This window comes from Carassius carassius, chromosome 34 (genome assembly GCF_963082965.1).
Source record: "Carassius carassius chromosome 34, fCarCar2.1, whole genome shotgun sequence".
Classification (NCBI taxonomy): Eukaryota; Metazoa; Chordata; class Actinopteri; order Cypriniformes; family Cyprinidae; genus Carassius; species Carassius carassius.
The window spans coordinates 7,493,795-7,517,040 of NC_081788.1; the positions used below are offsets into that span (position 1 = coordinate 7,493,795).

General features: G+C 35.8%; 1 protein-coding gene across 1 annotated transcript in view; it reads left to right on the plus strand.

Annotated features, from left to right (window-relative positions):
- The window catches only part of LOC132115412 (transcription factor 7-like 1-B), a 57,992-nt gene that overhangs the window by 24,282 nt on the left and 10,464 nt on the right, over window positions 1-23,246 (plus strand). The window contains exon 4 of the mRNA XM_059523877.1: window positions 14,133-14,216. Coding sequence (XP_059379860.1) covers window positions 14,133-14,216 — 84 coding nt within the window. The remainder of the gene's footprint in view (window positions 1-14,132; window positions 14,217-23,246) is intronic.

Consider the following 23,246-nt stretch of genomic DNA (forward strand, 5'->3'; position numbering starts at 1 on the left):
ATACAAAGCATGTTGTTATTGTGTTGTATGTCCGTAAAGTTCATTTTTGAGTTTTTGTGATGGATCTGTTTACCAGCATCTGTTTTAATTTTACAGAACTAGCTATAAATGTTCATTTTCACTAACAAAGTTAACTGAGCTAGTTTGCTCAGCAATATTCTTCATTAAGAGCATTATAGCCACCTTTTGCTTTGATTACTGCTTTGCACACTCTTGGCATTCTCTTGATGAGCTTCAAGAGGTAGTCACCTGAAATGGTCTTCACTTCACAGGTGTGCCCTTGTAAGGTTTAATAAGTGTGATTTCTTGCCTTATAAATGGGGCTGGGACCATCAGTTGTGTTGTGCAGAAGTCAGGTGGATCACTGAATCACGCTCCGCGGCCGGCCATATTGTTAACAGACTAAGGAGCCGACTTTCCCCCGATCATGTTTACATGCCCGTGTTTCTTAACAAGAACATGTAAAACAATAGAAAAAAAAAACAAAAAAGATTTGCTGACAGTTTAAAAGTTTCAAAGTTAAGTGTAGGCTACGTTCTACATTAGCTAATTGCTGCAGGCTGCTTTCCGTTTTTTCTTTGTTCACTTTTTTTTGTTGCTTTTAATCTGTACTTTTGTTTGTTTGCACGCATTGTTAAAGGTTTTCAGCTACAAAACACGTTGTGTAATGTTCAAGTGTGTAAGCTTGTTCAAAATGAAGGAAACTATAAATGTTGCTGAAAAATAACGTCTGTCTCATTAAACTGAATTTAAATAAACGAATATTCGAATATTCGTTTCTTGTGAGCTCAAATATTCGAATGTGATATTTGCGGAAAACGCCCATCCCTAATATATATATATATATATATATACATATGTATATATAACAGAAAAAAAGGCAGAAAATAAACAATGCATGCGGACTATGGATAAAAAAAAGAATCTTACAAGCTCTGAGCAAATATTTCATAAAAATTAAAAAAATTATGTAAGGTCATGAACACCTGCATATAATTTATTATCCTATCAACAGCATTTTAATATATCAGCATATTTTACTTATACGATTTAATCCGTTTCAGTCCGATATGATTATTGATGATGCCAATATATTGTTCATCTATACTCTTATTATGAGTTGCATTCTGGCACATATTGGTACGTAACAACACATGATATTGAGCTAGAAGTTTTTGCATTCACATGCATGTTTCAATAACTCATGTCTAGTGTATATACACACACACACACCTCGGCTAAATTTTTTTTATTTTATAGTAGACATCCAGTCGTTCATTTGACAGCCGGCTCCATCAGTCATCCATTCAACAGCTACAGTTTATGGGGTTATTATGAAAATGTTTCAGGCTAATTTTACCTGACAGCTTGAAGAGTTTCTCAAGCTAAAATCTCCCCAAAGAGCTGGCAGTTAATATAAAGGTCTTTATCCATCAGCATTAAGGGTTAAAAATATTGCCCTTCTAGGGAGCTTAATATTTGTAGAAGTATCTGTAACAAGATATGCCAGGTACTGAGAAACCTCCGAGCACACTGGTAATTGACTGAAACAATATGGCTGTCTTCCCTCGGCGCTGACAAAACGCCAGCTCTCGACAGATGCCCTGATTATTTTCTTGTGCATTTAATTATGCGTAAGGTTTCAATTGACCTTGCGTTGTGTTCTTGAGTACAATAGCTCAATTATTCCATCACGCTCGACTCTATCAGCTCTGTCTCTCATTCTATGAGCGCTGTGTGAATAAAAGCCTATACATATCCAATGCAGTGGTATTATTCCAACTATGCTTTTCTCGGTTTAAAAAAATATATTCACAGACTCTTCTGATTCACTTCTACAGGAAGTCATAGAATCACAGCTTCATTTCCTCCTTGATACAGAGATGAGATAAGGACAAATTAAACTGAACAAATAAGGACACTGGACCAGTTTTAAAGAGACAGTTTCCCCGAAAATGAAAATTCTGTCATTATTAACTCTCAATCAAGTTATTCCAAACCTGTATGAATTACTTTGAACACAAAAAAGAGAGATATTTTGAAGAATGTTCAAACCAAACAATGGCTACCATCAACTGTTTGGTTACTGACACTCTGCAAAATAGAAGAAAGAAACTCGTACAGGTTTGGAACAGCTTGAGGGTGAGTAACTGATGATTGAATCTTCTATTTTGGTTATCCGTTCTTTAAATATGATAACATGTGCACACAATAATCCTAACTGTGCTAATTTAAATATTATAGAGCAAAAATCTGAATATCGGTTTTGGTTTTCCAGTTTCCAACCATTATTAAATTATTAAAATTCACAATGATTTGTCTGGCAGTATAATTGTGACATGTGAATATTGCAATGACTTTAATTTAACCATTGTTTACTAAAGAAACAATGGTCTGTTAGTGTTTGTAAGTTCAGTTAATTTCCAGAAATCAGTTCAGATTGGGGCTTAATGGTTAGAGAGAGTCTGACTTGTAGCCCAAAGGTTGTGGGTTCGAGTCTCTGTACCAGCACTGAACTCCTAACTGTTCCCGGGGCTCAGCAGCAAAAATGGCTGTGTGGCTACTGTGTGTTCACTTTTTAATGGGTTAAATGCAGAGCACAAATTCTGAGTATGGGACACCACATTTGGCCACACGCCACTTCTGGTTCTTTTTCAAATTGTCAGTTTTCAATGGACAATTCATTTGCATCATTACTCGGTGTTCAAGCAAGTCCTAAGCGTGCCATTTTTCACATTGTTTCCTAAAAAAAACCTTTTTGTTGATTTTCTAATGAGAATGTACTGTAAATTGGCTCTTATTTCCATGCCACAGAGTACAGATAGAGATTACGGTGTGATGAATGATCTCAATGATCTTTGTGTTGCTTCATAGCTAACATACAAGAGAGGTCTTCAATTGAGAGGGAAATGGGCTCTTCATGCTGTCCTGGCTTTGTTTGATGGACTGTTGGTCACCTTAATATCCAAATCCATCCATCAGTCCTGGTCAGACCTTGGAATCTCTCAATTGTTCGGTTAAACCTTTGCCCCATCTCTATGCTTCCCTTACTCTCATAGAAACTCACACGCATCTCCGTCCGTCCTTCCTTACTAATAGTTCTTTTGTGCACAAGAGTGTGTTAAGAGGCCCATGAGTTCGGCCTTAATAGGACCATGTTGCCATGGAGATGTGTGCACTCTGGCAAGTTGACCTTTGACTTGGTTTTTAGTGTTTTCAGGCAATGAAATGGACGTGCAAGGAGGGCGCGCGGGTCACAATAGACGCCCGATGAGAGCACCAGAGTCCTGTCAAAGGCACTTAACTTCACTCTGCCCAAGGACTGAGGGATACTTCAAACATGGCAGCCATTACCTTAGTACTAGATCCATACTTCATACTACAATTTTCCTAGCTTTAGCGTTCTGCATGGATTTTGATAATTCATTTTATTCATGCATGGATTAAAGGTCCATTTGGTTTTAAAAATGTGGCTTATGCCGCTCAATCTGGTCATGCCGATGCAATTCAAATCTGCCATTTCCTAGTCATTTCTCTCATTCCTGTTCTACTAATGTTATCATTAAAAGTGGCAAAATGGGAAATTAGATAAAGTGCACTACCATCTTCTTGAGGAAAAGGTGCACTTTCAATCAGATTTTCACTTGGCAAACAAATTCAAAAACCTCTCTTGCAGTGTCTCATTCGGTTTGGTGTTTGACACATGGTCTGAAGACTTCAGTTCGAATCATATTACATTTTTTTAAACAGATTGGATCGTTTTTCGGATCAGCAAGAAAAATATTTCACTGTGACTTTGCTTTCCATTCATTACTTTAAGCAAAGTAATTCTTCGAAACCGCAACAAAAACTACCAAATCACTAGCCTAAGGAAGTTTAAACATGATTAAAGACAAGTGAACTGCCAGTTCACAGCACAAATGCACAAATTACAAACATAGATGGATAAATACAACAGAACAAAGTTATAAAATAAGGTCGGTAATATTCAGGTACCGAAATGTAGTAACACTTACAAATAACTAAACACTGCATATTGTTCACTGTATAAATTAAATATAGTATAACCTTTTGTCAAAGCTGTGTGTTGTTGTCTGAGCATTAAAGGGATAGTTCACTTTCAAATTAAATTTTGATATGTTTTAGCTTACCTCAAGGACATCCAAGATGTAGGTTTCTTTGTTTCCTCAGTATTTCCCATTTTGATATTTTTAGGTCCAACCGTTGTTGTCTGTGACTCACATAATGGATGTCTATGGTCACCACCTCAAAGAGCATGCAAAGAGGAGTCAAAATTAAACAATTCCCCATCATAAGTACACATTGATGACCTAATACAAGAAACGAGCGGTTTGTGTAAGAAAACGAACAGTATTTATATATTTTTTACCTTTTGTACACATCCACGTCCAACTGATCTGAGTTCGCGAGTGCTTCCTGATATGACGTGCGTGCGCGCTCTGGCTTTAGTCTGTGCAAGCGCGGAAAGCGCCGGATGTGATGTCTCGCGCATGCACATCACTCATTGTTTACCACACGCTACACTTTCAATCTGCACTGTCTGAAATATAATGCAGTAATTGTAATAAATTAATGTTTATAATGCACCCTATAATCGTTGCGTTTATAATAAAAATACAACACATTACTCACTCTATTGACAGCGTGCCATTGGGTCCCTCTGGCATTGGACGTTGCCTCCAGTTTATGCGTGGCAAACTAAACACAACGTGCAAAACTCTGCGTCTCAACAGCGGAGAAAAATCAGGATCTTCAGTCAGGCAGGCGTGTGATGCGATACTGTCAATGTTCTCTCATCATTTTGTAGTTGTTCCATTCGTGACAACATATGCTCTCCACTTCTGTTGGCATCTCACAACACTTGCTACTAAAACACCACCAATTTTGAAGAGATCTCTGTCTCTGAGGCTTGAAGACGTGCTGCTGCAGCGGATCGCTCCTGAGTACTTGGTCTGTGTATTCTGTTTCAAATAAATATGGTTGTGAAAAAAATTCAACGTTGTCTATGGATATATTGAAATCGTCTTCCATTGCAATTTCCTGTACGTCTAAATATGTTTAGATCTTCACAGTGAAAGGTAATACTTTCGAAATCTGTGTAAACCATAGGCAGTAAGTGTAAACAATGAGTGATGTACACGCGCGAGAGATCGCTTCCAGGGCTTTCCGCGCTTGCGCAGACTAAAGCCAGAGCGCGCGCGCACATCACATCGGGAAGCACTCGCGAACTCCGATCAGTTGGACGTGGTTGTGTACAAGAGGTAAAAACGATATAAATACTGTTCGTTTTCTTACACAAACCGCTCATTTCGTGTCTTAGGTCATCAATGTGTACTTACGATGGGGAATTGTTTAATTTTGACTCCTCTGTGCATGCTCTTTGAGGTGGTGACCATAGACATCCATTATGTGAGTCACAGACAAGAACGGTTTGACCTAAAAATATCAAAATGGGAAATACTGAGGAAACAGAGAAACCTACATCTTGGATGTCCTTGAGGTAAGCTAAAACATACCAAAATTTAATTTGAAAGTGAACTATCCCTTTAATGACAGTAGCAGGTATTTATAGGCTGCTGTCACTTTAAGAGTGACTGCACAGTTCCAACATGATGATATTTACAAAACCCATTACTCTGATTTTAAAATGACATTTTAATAATCAAACAGGATGTCTAATCAATTAAATTACTAAAAGTTTAACAAATTAATCATTTATTAACATTTTAACATCAGCAGTGCCCTAAATAATGTTTTAATTGTTCCGGATTTTGTTATATAATTGAACAGATTTAATATAAAAATGGTGGCAATCAAATTAATACATTAACTTTAATTAAACATTTTATAAAATTATTTTAAAATGTAATCAAAAAATCTATAAAAACTTTTTGCCATCTTTTTTGGCAAACTAAGGGATTCTCAAAAGATGTTTTACGGTTGAATTAAATAAAAAATTATAAAATAAAAAAATAAATAAAATAATTAAAATATGGATGCAATTGTGCGATAGTCCTGAAATACTATTTTCTATACTACTATATACTAATTTCTGTGAAATTATTTGACTGTAGTTTTATTAAATAAAATGGGGAGACTCATGAAGTGATGCTCACCACAGAGACATGCAGAACATAGTCTTTTTGCACTTTAATGTTCACAGCCACTAGTCCACATGTTGTTTCGATTAGGGGTACCTGCTTTTGATTTATACATTCAGTTTCTGCAAAACTCTGTGACATTCCGCACTGCAGTAAAATAACATTTTACAGTATATTACAGAAATCACAGGGCCTTACATTATGTGCCTCAGACCCAGATACAATGTGAAAAACAGGCCTGCGGAGGAAGGGAGAACAAGGTGGAATTAAATTTGAGTTTGAAAAATCAATCGAACAGAGTAAGAAAGCGGCCTCAGATGTTGTTATGGTGTGAAAAGCGCAAATAAATAGCCTCATTGAAATGTTTCGTCTAGCTGTGCTGTAAATAACTCCTGCAGCCAAAACAAACATACCTGCATGCGGCGCGGACTCGCTAATGTGGCAGCGTTTAACTATGGGAATGTGATCCCGTCAAGGCACATCACTCAGGGATCTGGATCTATCAACATCCCAAGTTAAGCTAGTGAAGTTAGTGCGGTGGTTTCATTCTTAACTGTAAACCTAGTGTGTCATTGAGTACTTATTTGACGCTTGGGTTTTCTCATCTTTGAATGTTGTACTCTTTTACCTAAATCACTATCAGTGCTCAAGATTAATCTCTGAAGTTTGGTTACATTCCAGACGATCTGACAAAGCATTGTGGGTGCTGATCTCACCGCAGCTGCTTCAGGTCCACCCAGTTTAACTGATAGTTAATCTCTCCCTCCAATTAGCATGATTGTATCTCGTTTGAGTAAGAATGATTTGTATAATTATTTAATTACCCACAACACACTTTCACAAAGGCGCCCGGTTGGAAGCAGGCGGGCTGTTCTCACCTCTATTGTGTGCGTCCTGTGGTGAGCGCTGGTTGTGTGTTCAGGTTGGACTAACAGTAGGTGTAAATGACTAGTATTAAGCTGATTGCATGTTCTGACAATAGGCCGTCATGTGGGGCTGGACGGTGTTTTACCTGTGCTGGGCTGCTCATATTGAGAGATGTGGTTAACACTTTAACACACCGGCCACAGGGAGGCCCATTTGGGTGCATCAGGGGGTCCTAAATAAATAAAGGCAACACGCTGGGGTATTGGCATGATCTGCTGGTGCTGAGGACATGTGTGGAGTTCAGCTGTGGTATATAGCTGAAAAAAATTAATAATATATATATATATATATATATTTAGCTGAATGTTTATTGGTTTTTATCATAAAAAACATACAAATTAAAACATCCACATTACATAAGTCAAAGGGGGAAAGAAAATAAGCTATAGATAGATATACATAGATGTTTTTTGAAAAGTCTCTTATGCTAAGATTTCAATATTTAATAAATATATTTAGAAATATAAACCGATATTGTGAACAAATGCAATTTAATAAAATGGTTTTCTATTTTAATATATTTTAAAAAGTAATTTATTTCTGTGATCAAAGCTGAATTTTCAGCATCATTACTCCAGTCTTCTGTCACATGATCTTCAGAAATCATTATATGCTGATTTAAAGCTCATTAAAAAAAACGTTTCTTACTATTATCAGTGTTGAAAACTGTTTTTGTTGCTTTTTGTGGAAACAGTGATACTTTTTTTTTTCTTCTCAGGATTCTTTGAAACTTCAAAAGAATAGTATTTATTTGCAATAGAAATATTTTATAATATTATAAATGGTCTTGGATTCCCTTTTAATCAGATTATGCATTAATGCATTTTTGCTGAAATATCGGTTTCTTAAGAAAAACCTTCCTGACAAACTTTTGAACAGTAGTGAATCTGTTTCAAACTGAGTTGATATTTGTTAGTTTAGATTAACAACAAAACGCAGTATAACCAGCCAAGTTTGTGTTATTAATAATTTTTTTCTTATGTGCTTATGACTTTTTTTGTTGTTGTTTTGTGTAAAGCACTATGAATTGAACTGTGCCATTAAAAAAAAAACTTGCCTTTGCCTATCACCTATAATCTAAGCCTTTAAATTTATTATTGTTTACATTTATTTTTAAATTATATTTAAATTATTAATTTTTTTTTTTGAGTTATTTACTTAAATTATGTGCTTTACTAAGGAACTAAGGAATTCATTAAGAAACTAAAAGTATTACAGGGTGGTGGTAAAACTTAAAACAGGTCCCATCATCATCATCCAGGCTTTTAGACTAAACTTTTTAGCCTAAAAACTTGGTAAAGCGAGCAACACAGATCTCCAGCGAGCAATTGAAAGCATGTCAGCCCCTCATTACCTCCAGAGCGGAGCTGTAAGTTTGTCAGGCTGATTCTATTTGGGTGCTGTTGGCAGGCGCTGCTCTCTCCCTCAGTAACAAATGTCCCTCACATCTGCCTCACAGCATCCCTGGCAGCTCTGCCTCGTCTCCTCCGAGCTCCTGCCCCCCCGTTCACATCTCTCTCCATGAAAGAAGGCGAACAATTGGACTCTAGCGCTGGCACCTAGCGGGCCCTAGAGCATATGCCATATTCTCTCTGTTCACCAAACCAAAGGGTCCGGTGCTTGGCTTTTCTCTGGAATATTCTCCACCACCTTTTGTCGCATCTGTGTTCTGCCTCTCATTAGGAGAGCGTTCGACTGATGTTCGCTCTGAGCGCTGGAGGCCGAGGCAGAGAGCTGGAAGACAATTAGAGAAGAGAGATGGATCAGATAGCTGGAGGATGACGGCCAATGAGAGGCCTAGTTTTGGAGTTGAGAGACACTATGTTAGGATGAGGAAAGCGGGACCCTCTATGGAGAGAAAGTTTCAGGCACAATATAGATTCTCTAATAAGACTGTGGAACATGTTTCAGCATCCGGATGCATCGAAATGTTTGATTCAGATGTAAAAATAAATGCAGTGTCAGCAAAAACAGTATGATAAAAGACACATATATGCAATAATTAAATACATTTGTAGTAGTAATAATAACAGTAGTAAATACATTTGATTTATATAGCAGATTTTAAAACTCTATTTTGCTTTAGTGTAATATATAAAAACATTCTTCCACCTTGTAATAGTTTGTGTAGCTGAGTATAATCACTATAAACAATTTTCACCTTGTAATAGAAAGAGATTATAGATATTAAATATAATTAGATATTAAATAATCGTATAATAATAATAATAATAAATCATTGCAACATTAGTGGATACATTGGATTTTATTTGTTTCTGTTTTTGAAACTCAAGCTTGATTTACAGAGCAAAAAAAACATGCATATTTTTTATATGTAGATATATACATATAGATATAGTATAATATAAATACAAATAAAAAAAAAATTAACTAATTGTTTTAAACAATTCTTTGTCCTTGTAATATAGCTTGTGTAGCAGATATTTATTTACATTTTACATCTTTAAAAATACGACTAATAATAAGAATTAATAATAATAATAATAATAATAATATGAATATGTAGTATAATATAAAAATAAATAAATATAATCCTGATTATCTTTAATAAATAATTACATTTTTAATATATAGTTGATATAATTAATGCTATAAGTATGCTTTTCAATACATTTTTTATGATAATACAGATTATTGTAACATTAGTAAATGCTTTTGATTGTGTAGCTGATTTTAAAACTCAATTTAAAAAAAAAAAATTTTTTTTCAATTTTTATTTAATGTAGCATGTCATGACGTGATGTGGGGTTAGTCTGGAGCGCAGCCTGTGGGCAGCCCGCTGTAGAAAACACCTTCACTGATGGCACAGATGTCCCTGGAATAAAGAGACAACATCTCGCTAGAGTGGCCAGCTTTGGGAAGCGCCTTTCTTTTGCTTGTGGATGTTTGCATCGCAAAGTGATATATATATAATCACTATAATCAGTTCTTCCACTAATATCTAATATAGTGTGTATAAATGCACCTGGTTGCAGATTTTAAAGACAGAACTGTCCCTTTTATTTAACATTTCAGTAGTAATAAACGCATTGCCTGTTGCATCTGACTATTGCATTTTACTACGTAGTGTTGATGCCATTTTTTCTCAAGGTTGTGTGAATATGAAACAATATAAACATGATCTGTGCAGTGGTTGATAGATGGAGGAGGTGCTCCTCCTTTCCTCTTCTTTCTCTTCTGTCTCGCTCTCCATTTCATACCAGTTCTGTCTTGTTTTGAGCACAACTCAAGGGCACCTGCAACACATTAGCACAGCGCCTGAAGTCTACTGTAAAAGGTAATTGGCAAATTAAGTTTATGTGTGTGTTTCCACTTCTGTCACTGTAAACATTTACAACAGGATTGCAGCACAGTTCTGCCCAAAGCACTTTTCCTATTGTAACCACCCTTGTCTTTAGGAGCTGAATTCTGCTGACCAGCAAGAGAGGTGTTGTTTTTTTCACTGCTGACCCTCTGAGCCAAATTGAGGACAGTTTTAGTGGGCCAGGGCCTGACCGCAGCGGCGGGGCAGTCGGCACCAGTGCTTGGATAGAGCCGGAGTGTTAAATGGACAGGATGCCAGCATGCAACAATGTGTTAGGCTGAGGTGTTGAGAATGGCTGGAAGGCCAGAAAATGAGAACAGAAATCATTTTAGATGAATTAGGTTTTGAAGGTTTTCCACATCACATTCCTTGTGCTCTCTTAGTCACCAAAATCAACTCAAACCGTCCCGTGAGAGAGAGCTGAAACACTGATACGATCAGCTGTTAACTGCCACAGATGGCCTGCTATTACCCATATAAAGTCCAAATTATACTAAAACTGACTGCGATGTCCTTGATAAATATCCCTGGTCTGTTGTGCGTGATTCATCAGTCTTTCAAAAGAAAAAAGTATTTGTTGTCACTCTCATAATCTTGAATCCAAATGTAATACCATCTCTGAGCTACTTTTTGTCCTTATAATAATAACATATCCTCCTTCCACTTTTATAATCTAATGGACTAAATCAAGTCCTGCCTCACTTTATTTCCTGCTGAACATTATATTTCATCTGAAAATGTCACTATTATAGAAATCTTATCTTTTAATAATGACAGTTTTAGATAAAAAAAAATGTAACATTATGCTTTTTAAAATCACTAATATTGAAAAAAAAAAAAAAAAACGTAATTGTACGTAAAAATATGTATGTATTGTTTTGCATTTTAAGCTGTCACTATTATGGAAATCTGACATTTTAAAAATTACCAGATGACCAATTTTTTTAAAAATGTTTATTTATAATTGTTAAAAGAAAAATCACTTATGGAAATCTTGCATTCAAAAAACAAAAACATTACACATTTGAAATTGGAAATGTTACTTAAAAAAAAAAAAAGTTTTCATTTATTCATTATTACATGTATAAAAAAGTGACTTTGGAAATCTTATTTTAAGAATGACCAAATTTTACGTAAAAATGTGTATTTATGTAACATTAAACATTTGAAAATGCTATTATTATGGAAATATTATATATAAAAAAAAGCTAATCAAATATGTATTCATTTTTGTATGACTCTTACTTTATGGAAATGTTAATTTAAATCTCATTTAAAAAAGTTAGCTTAAAAAAGGAAACTTAAAATAAAAAAGGCTTACTTTTTATTTTTATTGAGGTTTCCATAAAAGTGACTAAAGCTTTCTTTCACTATACCATGTGTTTTTAGGCTTGAAAGTAAAGCATTTAATGTTGAATCAATGTAAAGTCTTGTTTAAAGCACTGGTAATAGTAGAAGACAGATCTAGAGACCTTTACTGGAACTAGGCATCTTTACTGGAAGCCAATGTCATGTTAACAGTGCTTTTTATGACTTCGCATGTAGATCAGTGTGTTTATATCTTGGCCTGGATTCCTGCAGTGGGATAAAACATGAGTAACTAAAGAGAGTAATAATGGCTGCCTTCTGTTTCTCTTTAGCACTTGTGTGGGCCTGGTATTCCTTGCCTAACATCAGCTTTCTGGAGATATATATATATGTGTGTGTGTGTGTGTGTGTGTGTGTGTGTGTGTGTTTGTGTGGCAAGGATAGTAGAGGCAGATGACTGATGTCAACCCTATGAATTTCCTCTCTTTTGGATGGGAATGAGGGGCCCTCTCTGCTCCCCCCCGAGTCACCCAGCTGTCAGGAAACAATACCCTTGGCCTGTTCAGACAAAACTCATTCCTGAAAGTGTTTTTTTTCTTTCTCTGTCCTCCCGCTCCCTCCCCTCTTCCTTTTGTGCTATAATGTCTTTTCCATTTTTAACCTTCGCCGTGTCAACTTCCTTCCTATGAACACTGTGTATGAAAGCAAAGTCGAAGTTGTAAAGGTTCAAAAGTGGACTGGACCCCACAATAATTCAATCGATGCTTCGCTTTTTCCAGCTGGATTTCCGGTCATGAGCAGCATCAGCAAGCCTTAATATAAAGACCAATTTATTAATTCCAGTTATCATATTTATTAAAGGAAAATAAACATTTTCCAAACCCAATGACATAATGTGGTGTTGTGTGTTTATTTGTGCTTAAAATCAGAGCAGGTGGACTGGAGAGTTTGTCTTGACCAAGTCAGATGTTGATTGCACAAACAATGTGGATTATTAGCCAATAAGCATGAAGAAGAAACATGATTAAATTGATTTTAAGAGAGGCCATCATCCAAGCAGTGTACAGCGAGCTGTTCTTGACAAGCTCTTGTATTTTGCATATAACCACATGCAATTTGATAAAACAGTTTCGATGAAAGCATTGACAAGGTGTTGTCTCAATCAGAGCTGTTGTTCAAATACACAACTTTTTTTTTTTTATTATTATAAAGTGATGACTAAATTTAAATTTATTTGTCTTTAATGCACAAACACACACACACACACACACACACACATATATATATATATATATATATATATATATATATATATATATATATATACATATATATATATATATACATATTTATATGAAGATTACTAACAATTTCTGAGCAAAAAGTAAATCAACAAGCCACGTTTTTCTTTTCTTTTTTTTTAATTCAGGTACATGTTTTAAGTGAAAAGGGTCAGTTTTGATTTCCTGTTGACAAAATTTGCTCTGCTCAAACACATATTAGTATGAGAATATTAGCTCAAACTAAATTTGTTTTAATGAATTTTAAATTCTTGAGTATCCTTAAGAAATCCGTGCACATGGAAATCTGCTTTATCCGGCAGTTTAAAACTGATATATAAACCAGATGTCTGAACTGAACTCCACTGAGGCTTCAGCTATGACCATAAGACCAAATGGAGCAAAACAAGAAGATCTGAACACAACCTCTGCATTTATTAGAAAACTGCGTTGTGTGTTAGTGAGTATCAGTGCACCTGTTTAGCCTTCGGTGGAGTGCATGTGGCCCAGGACACACGGAGAGAGCGGGACGGTGTTTGCTCTGTTAACTAGTTGAAGTGATACAGGGAGAGGTCAAAAGTGCAGGGCTGTTCACTTGAGCTTTATAGATGTGGCTGTGTTTTTACCACGGTCCAGTTTTCCCACCTCTCTCCATGGGATTTCCTCTCAGCTGTCCCCTACACACACACACACACACACACACACCCTTGATAGTCGCTCACAGCTGGTCTCTGGGAGGAATACATTCTCTGACAAACACAGATTTCACACTCTCACTCTCTCTCCGTTACACACACACACGATGCAGACACAGGTGTTTGCCAGGAGAATTGCTCTCTGTTGACTGCTCGATTTATTTATGAGCCCCTGAGAAGTAGATCTCATGCTGGAAGATTCTGTTAAATCTCTTTTCAGTTCATCGTTTGTTTCACTCATTCATCCACAGTTAGTCATCAGCAAAACCTGTCTAGACACAAACACTCCTCCGTTTTTTTTAAGGTGCTATTGTAAACGGGTCTGACAAAACGTGTTGGTTAACTTTGCCACCCACTGAGGTGAAATTTATACACCTGTTTTGTGCCTGAATTTTTCCATTGAAGTTTGAAAGAAAGATTTGAATTAAAATGTGCTGTTGGAGTCTCATCTGTGTTTTGTCATTGTGTTTGACAGTATCTGCAGATGAAATGGCCCCTTCTGGATGTTCCAGGCACGGCAGCACTCAAAGACTCACGATCACCTACTCCAGGACACTTAGTGAGTATCTCATAAGCACACACACACACACACACACACACACACACACTCACAGTGGCTACAGTAAGTCAGAATTCAGCATGTCATTGCATCAGATGAAAAATATAAAACTAACTGGCATTTATTGTACAGAAAGATGGCACAAACGTAATGACTTTATATCTCAAGTTTTGCTCTTTTTGTTTCTGCAACAGAATAAAAAATAAAAAAGGTAATTGTGACTTTTTATCTCACAGTTTTGACTTCTCAGAACTGAGTTTGTCTCACAATTCTGACTTTTCTTTGAATTGTTGGTTGGTTGCAATTCTGCGTTTATATCTCTTAATTCTGTTTATCTCATAATTCTCCTTATATCTAATAATTCTGACTTTTCTCAGAACTCTGTATTTATATCTCACAATCCTGTTTATATCTCAGAATTCTGCATTTATAGCTCATAATTCGGACTTTTCTCAGAATTCTGCGTTTCTCACAATTGTGACTTTTCTCAGAACTCTGCGTTTATCTCATAATTATGTTTATATCTCATAATTCTGCATCTATATCTCATAATTCTGACTTTTCTCAGAACACCGCATTTATATCTCATAATTCTGCATCTGTATCTCATAATTCTGACTTTTCTCAGAACTCTGCGTTTATCTCACAATTATGTTTATATCTCATAATTCTGCATCTATAGCTCATAATTCTGACTTTTCTCAGAAAACCGTGTTTATATCTCATAATTCTGCATCTGTATCTCATAATTCTGACTTTTCTCAGAAAACCGTGTTTATATCTCATAATTCTGCATCTGTATCTCATAATTCTGACTTTTCTCAGAAAACAGTGTTTATATCTCATAATTCTGCATCTGTATCTCATAATTCTGACTTTTCTCAGAACTCTGCGTTTATCTCACAATTATGTTTATATCTCATAATTCTGACTTTTCTCAGAACTCTGCGTTTATCTCACAATTATGTGTATATCTCATAATTCTGACTTTTCTCAGAACACCACGTTTATATCTCATAATTCTGCATCTGTATCTCATAATTCTGACTTTTCTCAGAACTCTGCGTTTATCTCACAATTATGTGTATATCTCATAATTCTGACTTTTCTCAGAACACCACGTTTATATCTCATAATTCTGACTTTATCTCATAATTCTGCATCTGTATCTCATAATTCTGCATCTGTATCTCAGAACTCTGCGTTTCTCACAATTATGTTTATATCTCATAATTCTGCATCTATATCTCATAATTCTGACTTTTCTCAGAAAACCGTGTTTATATCTCATAATCCTGCATCTGTATCTCATAATTCTGACTTTTCTCAGAAAACCGTGTTTATATCTCATAATTCTGCATCTGTATCTCATAATTCTGACTTTTCTCAGAACTCTGCGTTTATCTCACAATTATGTGTATATCTCATAATTCTGACTTTTCTCAGAACACCACGTTTATATCTCATAATTCTGCCTTTATATCATAATTCTGCATCTGTATCTCATAATTCTGACTTTTCTCAGAATTCTGCTTTATATCATATTTTTGATTATCTCAAAATTCTGCATTAAATCTCATTCTGACATTTCTCCGAATTTTGCTTTATATGACACAATTCTGTTTGCACCATAATTCTGTGTTTATATCTCACAATTCTGACTTTTCTTCTCAGGGTGCTGAGTTTATATCTCACAATTCACTCAGAATTGAACAACTTTGAATTGTGAAAAAGTCAGAATTAACTTAAAAAAAAAAAATTCCCATGGCAGAAACGAGCTAGAAAAACCTATTAGAATTGTGTTCATGTTCAGAACACAATTTTTTTTATTTATATTCTAGCATTTTTATAAATCTATTGATGGTCCGCTCAACCAAAATGTTAAAGCTTCAAAATGTACATGTAATGTACAAGACATCAAACTGTTAATAAAACAGATTATTAGATTGTTTTACAAGGAAATACTACTTCAGTCTTTCTACTTAATAATTTCATGTTTAATTTCATCTCTTCTTGCCATTTCTTAGATTTCACAAAAGAGTAAAGTAAATCTTGCACCACATTTTTTGAGCACTTAAATACATATTAATCAAGTATTTTCTTGCTGACTTGGCAGGGATAATTCTCCCAAAAATGAAAAATCAAACAAGTGTTGTCATGTTTTGTGGTGTTCAGATCCATCGTGCATAATTTCCTGATTCTGTTCACCCAGCATTTTATGTTCTCTCTTTACAATCCCAGTCAAAGTTAAAGTGGAAAATTTGACATTTGACCTCCAAATTCTAATATCTGGATTAATGAACTGCACAATCTGCTGTTAGTATTCATCCTTTATTACGTTTCCAGTCCCACGTCCTCCCATTAACACACACACACACACACACACACACACACACACACACACACTGGCTTTGTCAGATTGAGCCCATAAGGTCGCTATGCTAATGTGTTATTCTGTTCACTCCAGAACGTTCAATAATTCAGGAGACCGGTTTGCTTGGTATTCTGCTGCACCACATTTTTGTGCACATAAATGTTATCCATATTAATTGAGCATTTTCTACACAATAACTTTATTGAACAGATTAATTTATGCTTTTTTTCATATGTAAACACTGATCAACACACAAGCACAACAGATAAAGTAAATGGAATGTGCACATATTGGATGTGCTCTATGTGCATTGATCAATGTATAAATGAGTAAAAGCATAAATGTAATACATTCAAAGTTAAATAAATACATTAAAAAAAAAAGAATCTTAAGATTTAATCTTAATCTTAAATCAAAATATCATTGCTCAGACTGAAACTTGCTCTTCATGTGATAAGCCACACTCGTTTTTGTTGACACATGCAAGACCACACTGAATTTAAGCAAATCATTGAAATCAAATCAAAAACATTCAAATGTTTTCTTTATTGACGCACACAGAGGCTACCTGAGCTCGTACTGATTTGTGTGATTGATGTGAATGGCCATGCAAAGCATTTGTTGTTAATGTTGTTTGGTGTGCACCGAGAACAGTTTTTATGAAGCCTAGTATTTGCAACCTACAATGTGTTTGAGAACAAAAATGATTCATTTTCTACATGGTCACTTATAATCAAGCGATTCTGGTTGCCTGTAGGTACATTACAAGTAATGAAAGCCGTTTTGCCATAGTGATTCTTGCTCAAACCAGAATGTGTGGTTCATTTGTGCCACTCCTCAGTGCACGGTGATGGCTGTAGGATAAGAGCAAGCTTCCCTGTTGGACAGGTCTGTGTGAATTCCAGTCAGGCTGGTTGGAGGTCAGGAGGTTTGCAGGATGGTAGTTTGTGTCCCCGGCAGACCTGTGTGGTTTGATTCACCTCTGGTGGTAGATGATGAGAGGTGATAAATTTAACCAGAGCGTTACATTCTTGCTGTGGTCGAGCTTGTAAATGTTTGTGTGTGTGTGCGCGAGAATGTGTCAGAATGAAACATGCGAACACACACCATGAGGAACCTCAGATGGTGCGGTGCGTCAGGCAGACTGACCCGTACTAAACGGGTTTAAATGCAGAGCAGGTGAAAGAGTGACTTTCTGTACGCAGGTATGATCTTCAAACATTGGTAATGTCTAAAAGCATGATTAATAAGTGATATTTAATATCAAATTTATAAATAAAAAAAATTATAAAATGGATAATCAACATCAAATTTAAGAATAGAAAAGTGCAGTTTAATGTAAAATTTATTGTAAAAAAAAAATGTAACCCTACAAAATAGATAATCAACACTGAATGTAAGAATAGTGTTGTTTAATGTAAGATTTATTGTAATAAAAATTGACAAACACCATTTTATAATGTAAATTTTTTACAATACAGTTTACATTGTTTAATTTTATTATATTGTTACAGTAAAATTTACATTAAACAAAAGTGCTGTTTAATGTACAATTTATTGTAAAAGTGTAAACATTATAAAAGGATAATCCACTTTGAGTTTAAGAATAGAAATAGCGGGAAATAGTCCAATTAAAAATAGATTGTTCTTCATCGTTTTGCTTTATTTTGTGAAATGTTTTGCATAAGTGTTTGTGTGCTTTTTTTTTTTTGCACAATTATGTAATACAAATAATTTATTGATATTTTCCTGTATAGTACATTCTTTTGGATCATTCCATTCGGTCTAAATACATTTTGAGGCCACTATACATGAAAATGTGAATCAGAGTCTCATGACATTGTAAACTATTAGATTTATCCTTTATCTCATAAGAAATATGATTAAGTTGAATGACTAATCAAAGTAAGTATTAAAACATAACCTAGTTAGCAGTTATTCCCAGCCTTTAAAGAACAGTTTAGCTACTTGGCAGTTATTGGTGGTCTTACTCAGTCTGAAATCTCCCTGTGACAGGGAGACATATTAAATTATGACATAATAATACAGATGGATGACTGACAATGTCATCATTGAGTCTCAGTTTCAGTCTCTTCTGCCCGGCTCAGACTTGTTTGTCACAGTAACCCCTGAACTCTCTGTAACCTCTAAGCACTCCATAAGATTGTCCTTAAAAAACACAAGGAGCCTTGTTTCACCGCCCAGCCTGGCCATTAGGACTTTATTGTATTTACTTTAATATGACGTTCTAAAATGCATGCTCTCACATTACAGGATCAGCAGAAAATGCAATGTGTAGATGGGTAATGGCAATCAGATTAGCTGTGCTTGAACAGCAAGTATTGAGGTTTTGATGAGAACGCAGTCTTCCTTCCTGTGGCATTCCTCTGCCCGGACGCCCCTCTCTGGCCCTTTTTACAGCTGACAGCAAGGGATTTGCTTACCTTGGAGTTTGCCTGGAGGATTGTTTGAGAACAACATCTGATCTTGAATGTCAGACTAGATGAGGTGAATTTGCATCAGGGTGTGAAGAGGGTGACTGAAGGGTGAGCTCAGGTGTGTCTTTATTTAAGGCTTTTTATTTATGGAGGAGAACGGCGCCGTGAATATGACATGCAGGGAGCGAAAACTATCACCAAACAAGAAGTGTCCACCGCATACCTGAAAAATATCACACGTGGAGCTCAGTCCTAATGTGTTGATCGCAGGTTGATTTCTTTTTATTACTGAAATTGGTAGCTTATTCAGGCAATAAGAAAAGCTTATTAAATTATTAAACAGCTTATTAAACTCAACTGAATACATTTCGGCCAATAAATATCTACATAAGAATATAACGCATTGTTACAACTGTGGAAGGCCAAACTGTGGATACTCATGTCAGCAAAAGGAAGAAAAAAAGACAGAAAGAAGATAATTGTAAAAGAATTCTTGTAGTTGTGACTTTTTCCTTGTAATTACAGCAATTATTGCTACCTAATATCTCAGTTTGCAAATTTTTCTATGTATATAAAAAAGCTAGATAATTTTTTTTAGAATTGCAACTTTATTTCTCATCATTTCTACTTTATTTCTCACAGTTGCGTCAACTTCTTGGAATTGCAACAATTTCACATAATTGGTAACGCATCGTACTTGCGACTTTTTATCAGAACCGCGACTTTTTCTCACAATTGCTACTTTATATCTCAGTTGCAGCTCTCATGAATTTGCAACTTTATCTCACAATTGCTACTTATCTCAGTTGCAACTATTTCTCAGAATTGAGAAATTTCTCGCAATTGCAATTTACAAGTACAATTACAGGAAACTGCAGTTATGAGAGATATTCACAGTTACACGAAAGGCACAATTACAGGAAACCATTGCAAAATATTTTTTATGTTTTTCATTTTTCATAATTGTTACTAATGAGACATATTCTGTTTTTAAACTCACAATTACCACAACATTTTTATTTTGATCTGAGGAAGAAACGTGTTGTGCAATGTTTTGTGGTGCTCAGACAGGCAACATGGGTTTGAGTCATTTGTGCATCATTTCCTGATTCTGTTCACCCAGCATTTTATGTTTTCTCTTTACAATCCCAGGCAATTAAACTGCACAATCTGCTGTTAGTATTAATCCTTTATTTCTTTCCCAGTCCCACGTCCTCCCATAAACACACTCACACACTGGCTCCGTCAGATTGAGCCCATAAGGTTGCTATGCTAATGTGTTATTCTGTTCCCTCCAGAATGTTCAATAATTCAGAAGGCAGGTTTGCTTGGTGGTATGCTGCACAACCTTTACTGTGTGTGTGTGTGTGTGTGTGTGTGTGTGTGTAAGAGAGAATACAAAGGAGGCCTCAATGTTTTACTGTGTGTCAGCATGTGATAAGCTAGGTCAGTTGATTGAGTTAGCCTAGCGATGAGGCCTCAGATGGGAAAGCTTTGTGGCTTTATGATTGGGATCCATATTGTACCCAACCAACCACCGATTGTGTGGGAGTTTTTCAGTACAACACAGTGGAGAATTGTTACTCTAGAAGTAAGGAACAGCCATAAATTTCCATGATCCTCTGTCTGTCTTTTGCACTCAGTTTCTCTCAAGCTTTTGAGATTTTTGTTGCATAAGGGACTGAAAAACCCAAAGTCCCATGCACAAAAAGACATTGAGGTAGCCATGTCAGTAGCATGTAATATATGTGTGTGTGTGTGTCTGTGTGTGATCTTTTGTGTTCAGATTGACATGTTTTTGCATACTGAAGCCCTTAAGTAGGGACTATAATTTCTGCATTGCTCTTCACTACAGCCCACAAAAATAAGAGTTTGGTGAAGTTTTGATGCTTTAAATATATTACTATTGTAACGTGGAATGTACCTCTGTGTATTATTATTATTATTATTAAAACTGTATTTAAGGAATAATCACACATTTTTCATCCATGTTTTAATTTTAACAGTAAACCTATATTGTTTAACCCTTTGTTTACCAAATATAAAATAATTTGATTACAAGATTAAGTAGTTAAATTGTTCATGTTAATTTCAATTTCAATTAAAGAGACTTTGGGGAAAAGTATTTGTGGCAAAAAAAACCAACTAATTTCATAGGGTCCACTAGAGGATGGCTTTGATCAACAGGGTGTCATTCTGATGGTCTCTTATTAACATTCGTCCAATGGCCTAGTGGTCTGTCACATTGAGCTATGACGCACATGCAGGCCTTGCAGGTTCAAATCTGCCTTTTCCCCATCAAAAATGGACAAAAAAAAAACAATTCCACAATCTATTGGTTATTTATCATTATATATTTTTGGTTTAATTTCTGTAAGTGAATTTCTAATTAATATTGTTTCAAATGAATGTTCGTTAAATCTCAGTAATTATGCATGCATTCACATTGTGTGTATTTTATTTCTGTGTGTGTAGCTGCCGTAATAATAAAAATACTAAAAGTCTACCTAAGCTGTGTGTGTGTGTGTGTGTGTCTAAATGCTGATGTCACGTTCTGCCCACTCTTACATCCGCTTCCTGCCTCAAATGACAAACAAGGCTGAGCTATCCCAGCATGCCATGCATTCTCCTTTTTTCCTTCTTTTCTTTTTCTGCCCTATTTTCTTTCCTTTCCTCCTCTTTTGAAAAGACTCCTCAGACTCAGAACCCCCACTGGAAAGAGAGAGCAGCGCACACACACAGGGCTCAGGAGGTTGTTTGGTTTGTTAGTTACTCTTGTACCCAGGGGCTGTTTGCCTAGTAATTTCTCTCAGATGTGAGGGATTGAGAATCATGTTTGGCTGAGCGATATCCTCCTACCCTCCACGGCCAACAGCAGGCCGCTCTCCTCTCCTCTGCTCCTCTCTTGGCCAGACCGTCACAGTCCTCTGCCAGCTCCAGACCCACACCAGCACCGTTTAGCTTTCCTTTCTGCAGCTCTGATTTTTCACATACTCTCACTCATGCTCTGTAGATAGTGAATACCAAAGTGCCCTCGACTTGGCAGAGTATGCTGGGAAATAGTTGACAGCTTGTTAGTGAATTTTAAAAGTTGTTGGGTCCTTCGGTGCCACAGATTGACAGTCCCCGCTGTAGTCTGCCCCCTGTTGACAGCATTTCTTTTTTCAAGACTTTTTTTTCAAATAATTATCCATTTCAATATTGAGGTTCCTTAGTTTTTTAAGAAAACAAATGAAAAATAGCTTACTTGGTTATCGCTCCATATTACAACGTGATACAAGTATTGTAAAATCAAAATAAAAGAAAAAATCACATTGTACTTTTAAAATAAAGAACCAACGTAGTTTTTCTACATGACACCAAACCATTGTACCATTTTGACCGTATTCAATGTTTATCTTTGCCATCACAGTGTCATGGAGGTTGTCAAATAAAGTTTGTGGAGCGACTAGTGAGATGGTTTATATTTTCTCTCCTCACCTTATAAAGCAGTTCTGCTCACGCCCAAACTCCAGAATCACATCGCTGTGGTTTCAGCAATGTTTTCAGGGTGATGAAATATTGATGCAGTCATTCCTCAGTCCTACAGATGTGCTGCCCGAACCACAACATCTCTCGCTCGCTTCTGCTAACAAACAGACAAATGTGAACTAGTCTGTGCAACTTCAGTCATTCATAGAGATTTGGGTTTCATTACACTAAATGAATGTCATAATGACATGCACTACATGTGCATCGTGCACTACTGATGCGTAACGTACCTTGATTTTAGTGTAGCACATGCTGTGTACACAGGGCTTTGATCTGGCAATGGGTGTGAGGCTGAACTCTCCCAGCATGCCTTGGTGCTCGGCCATTTTGCTTCATGCTTGTCACTCATGCATATAGATATATATCCTCATGTATATCCTCTCATACACAAGCAAACGTTGGACTTTTTTATTTTTTTTATTTTTTTTATTTATTTATTTTTTTTTATTTATTTTTTTTTTTTACCAAAAAACCATTGTGGTTTTACTTCTGACACTCTTAATCTGCAAAACACATAAATGTAAATTCACAGCACAACTAATTAAGTTAAAACAATGGCAAGTGTCTTAGAGTATTTCTCAATTAAGTCATGTTAAGTATCATTGCTTCAGATTCTCAATTATTCAAGACGAGTAAACAGTCGGTAGTAAAATAAAGAGCAAATAAACGCATTACAAGCTATAAAGC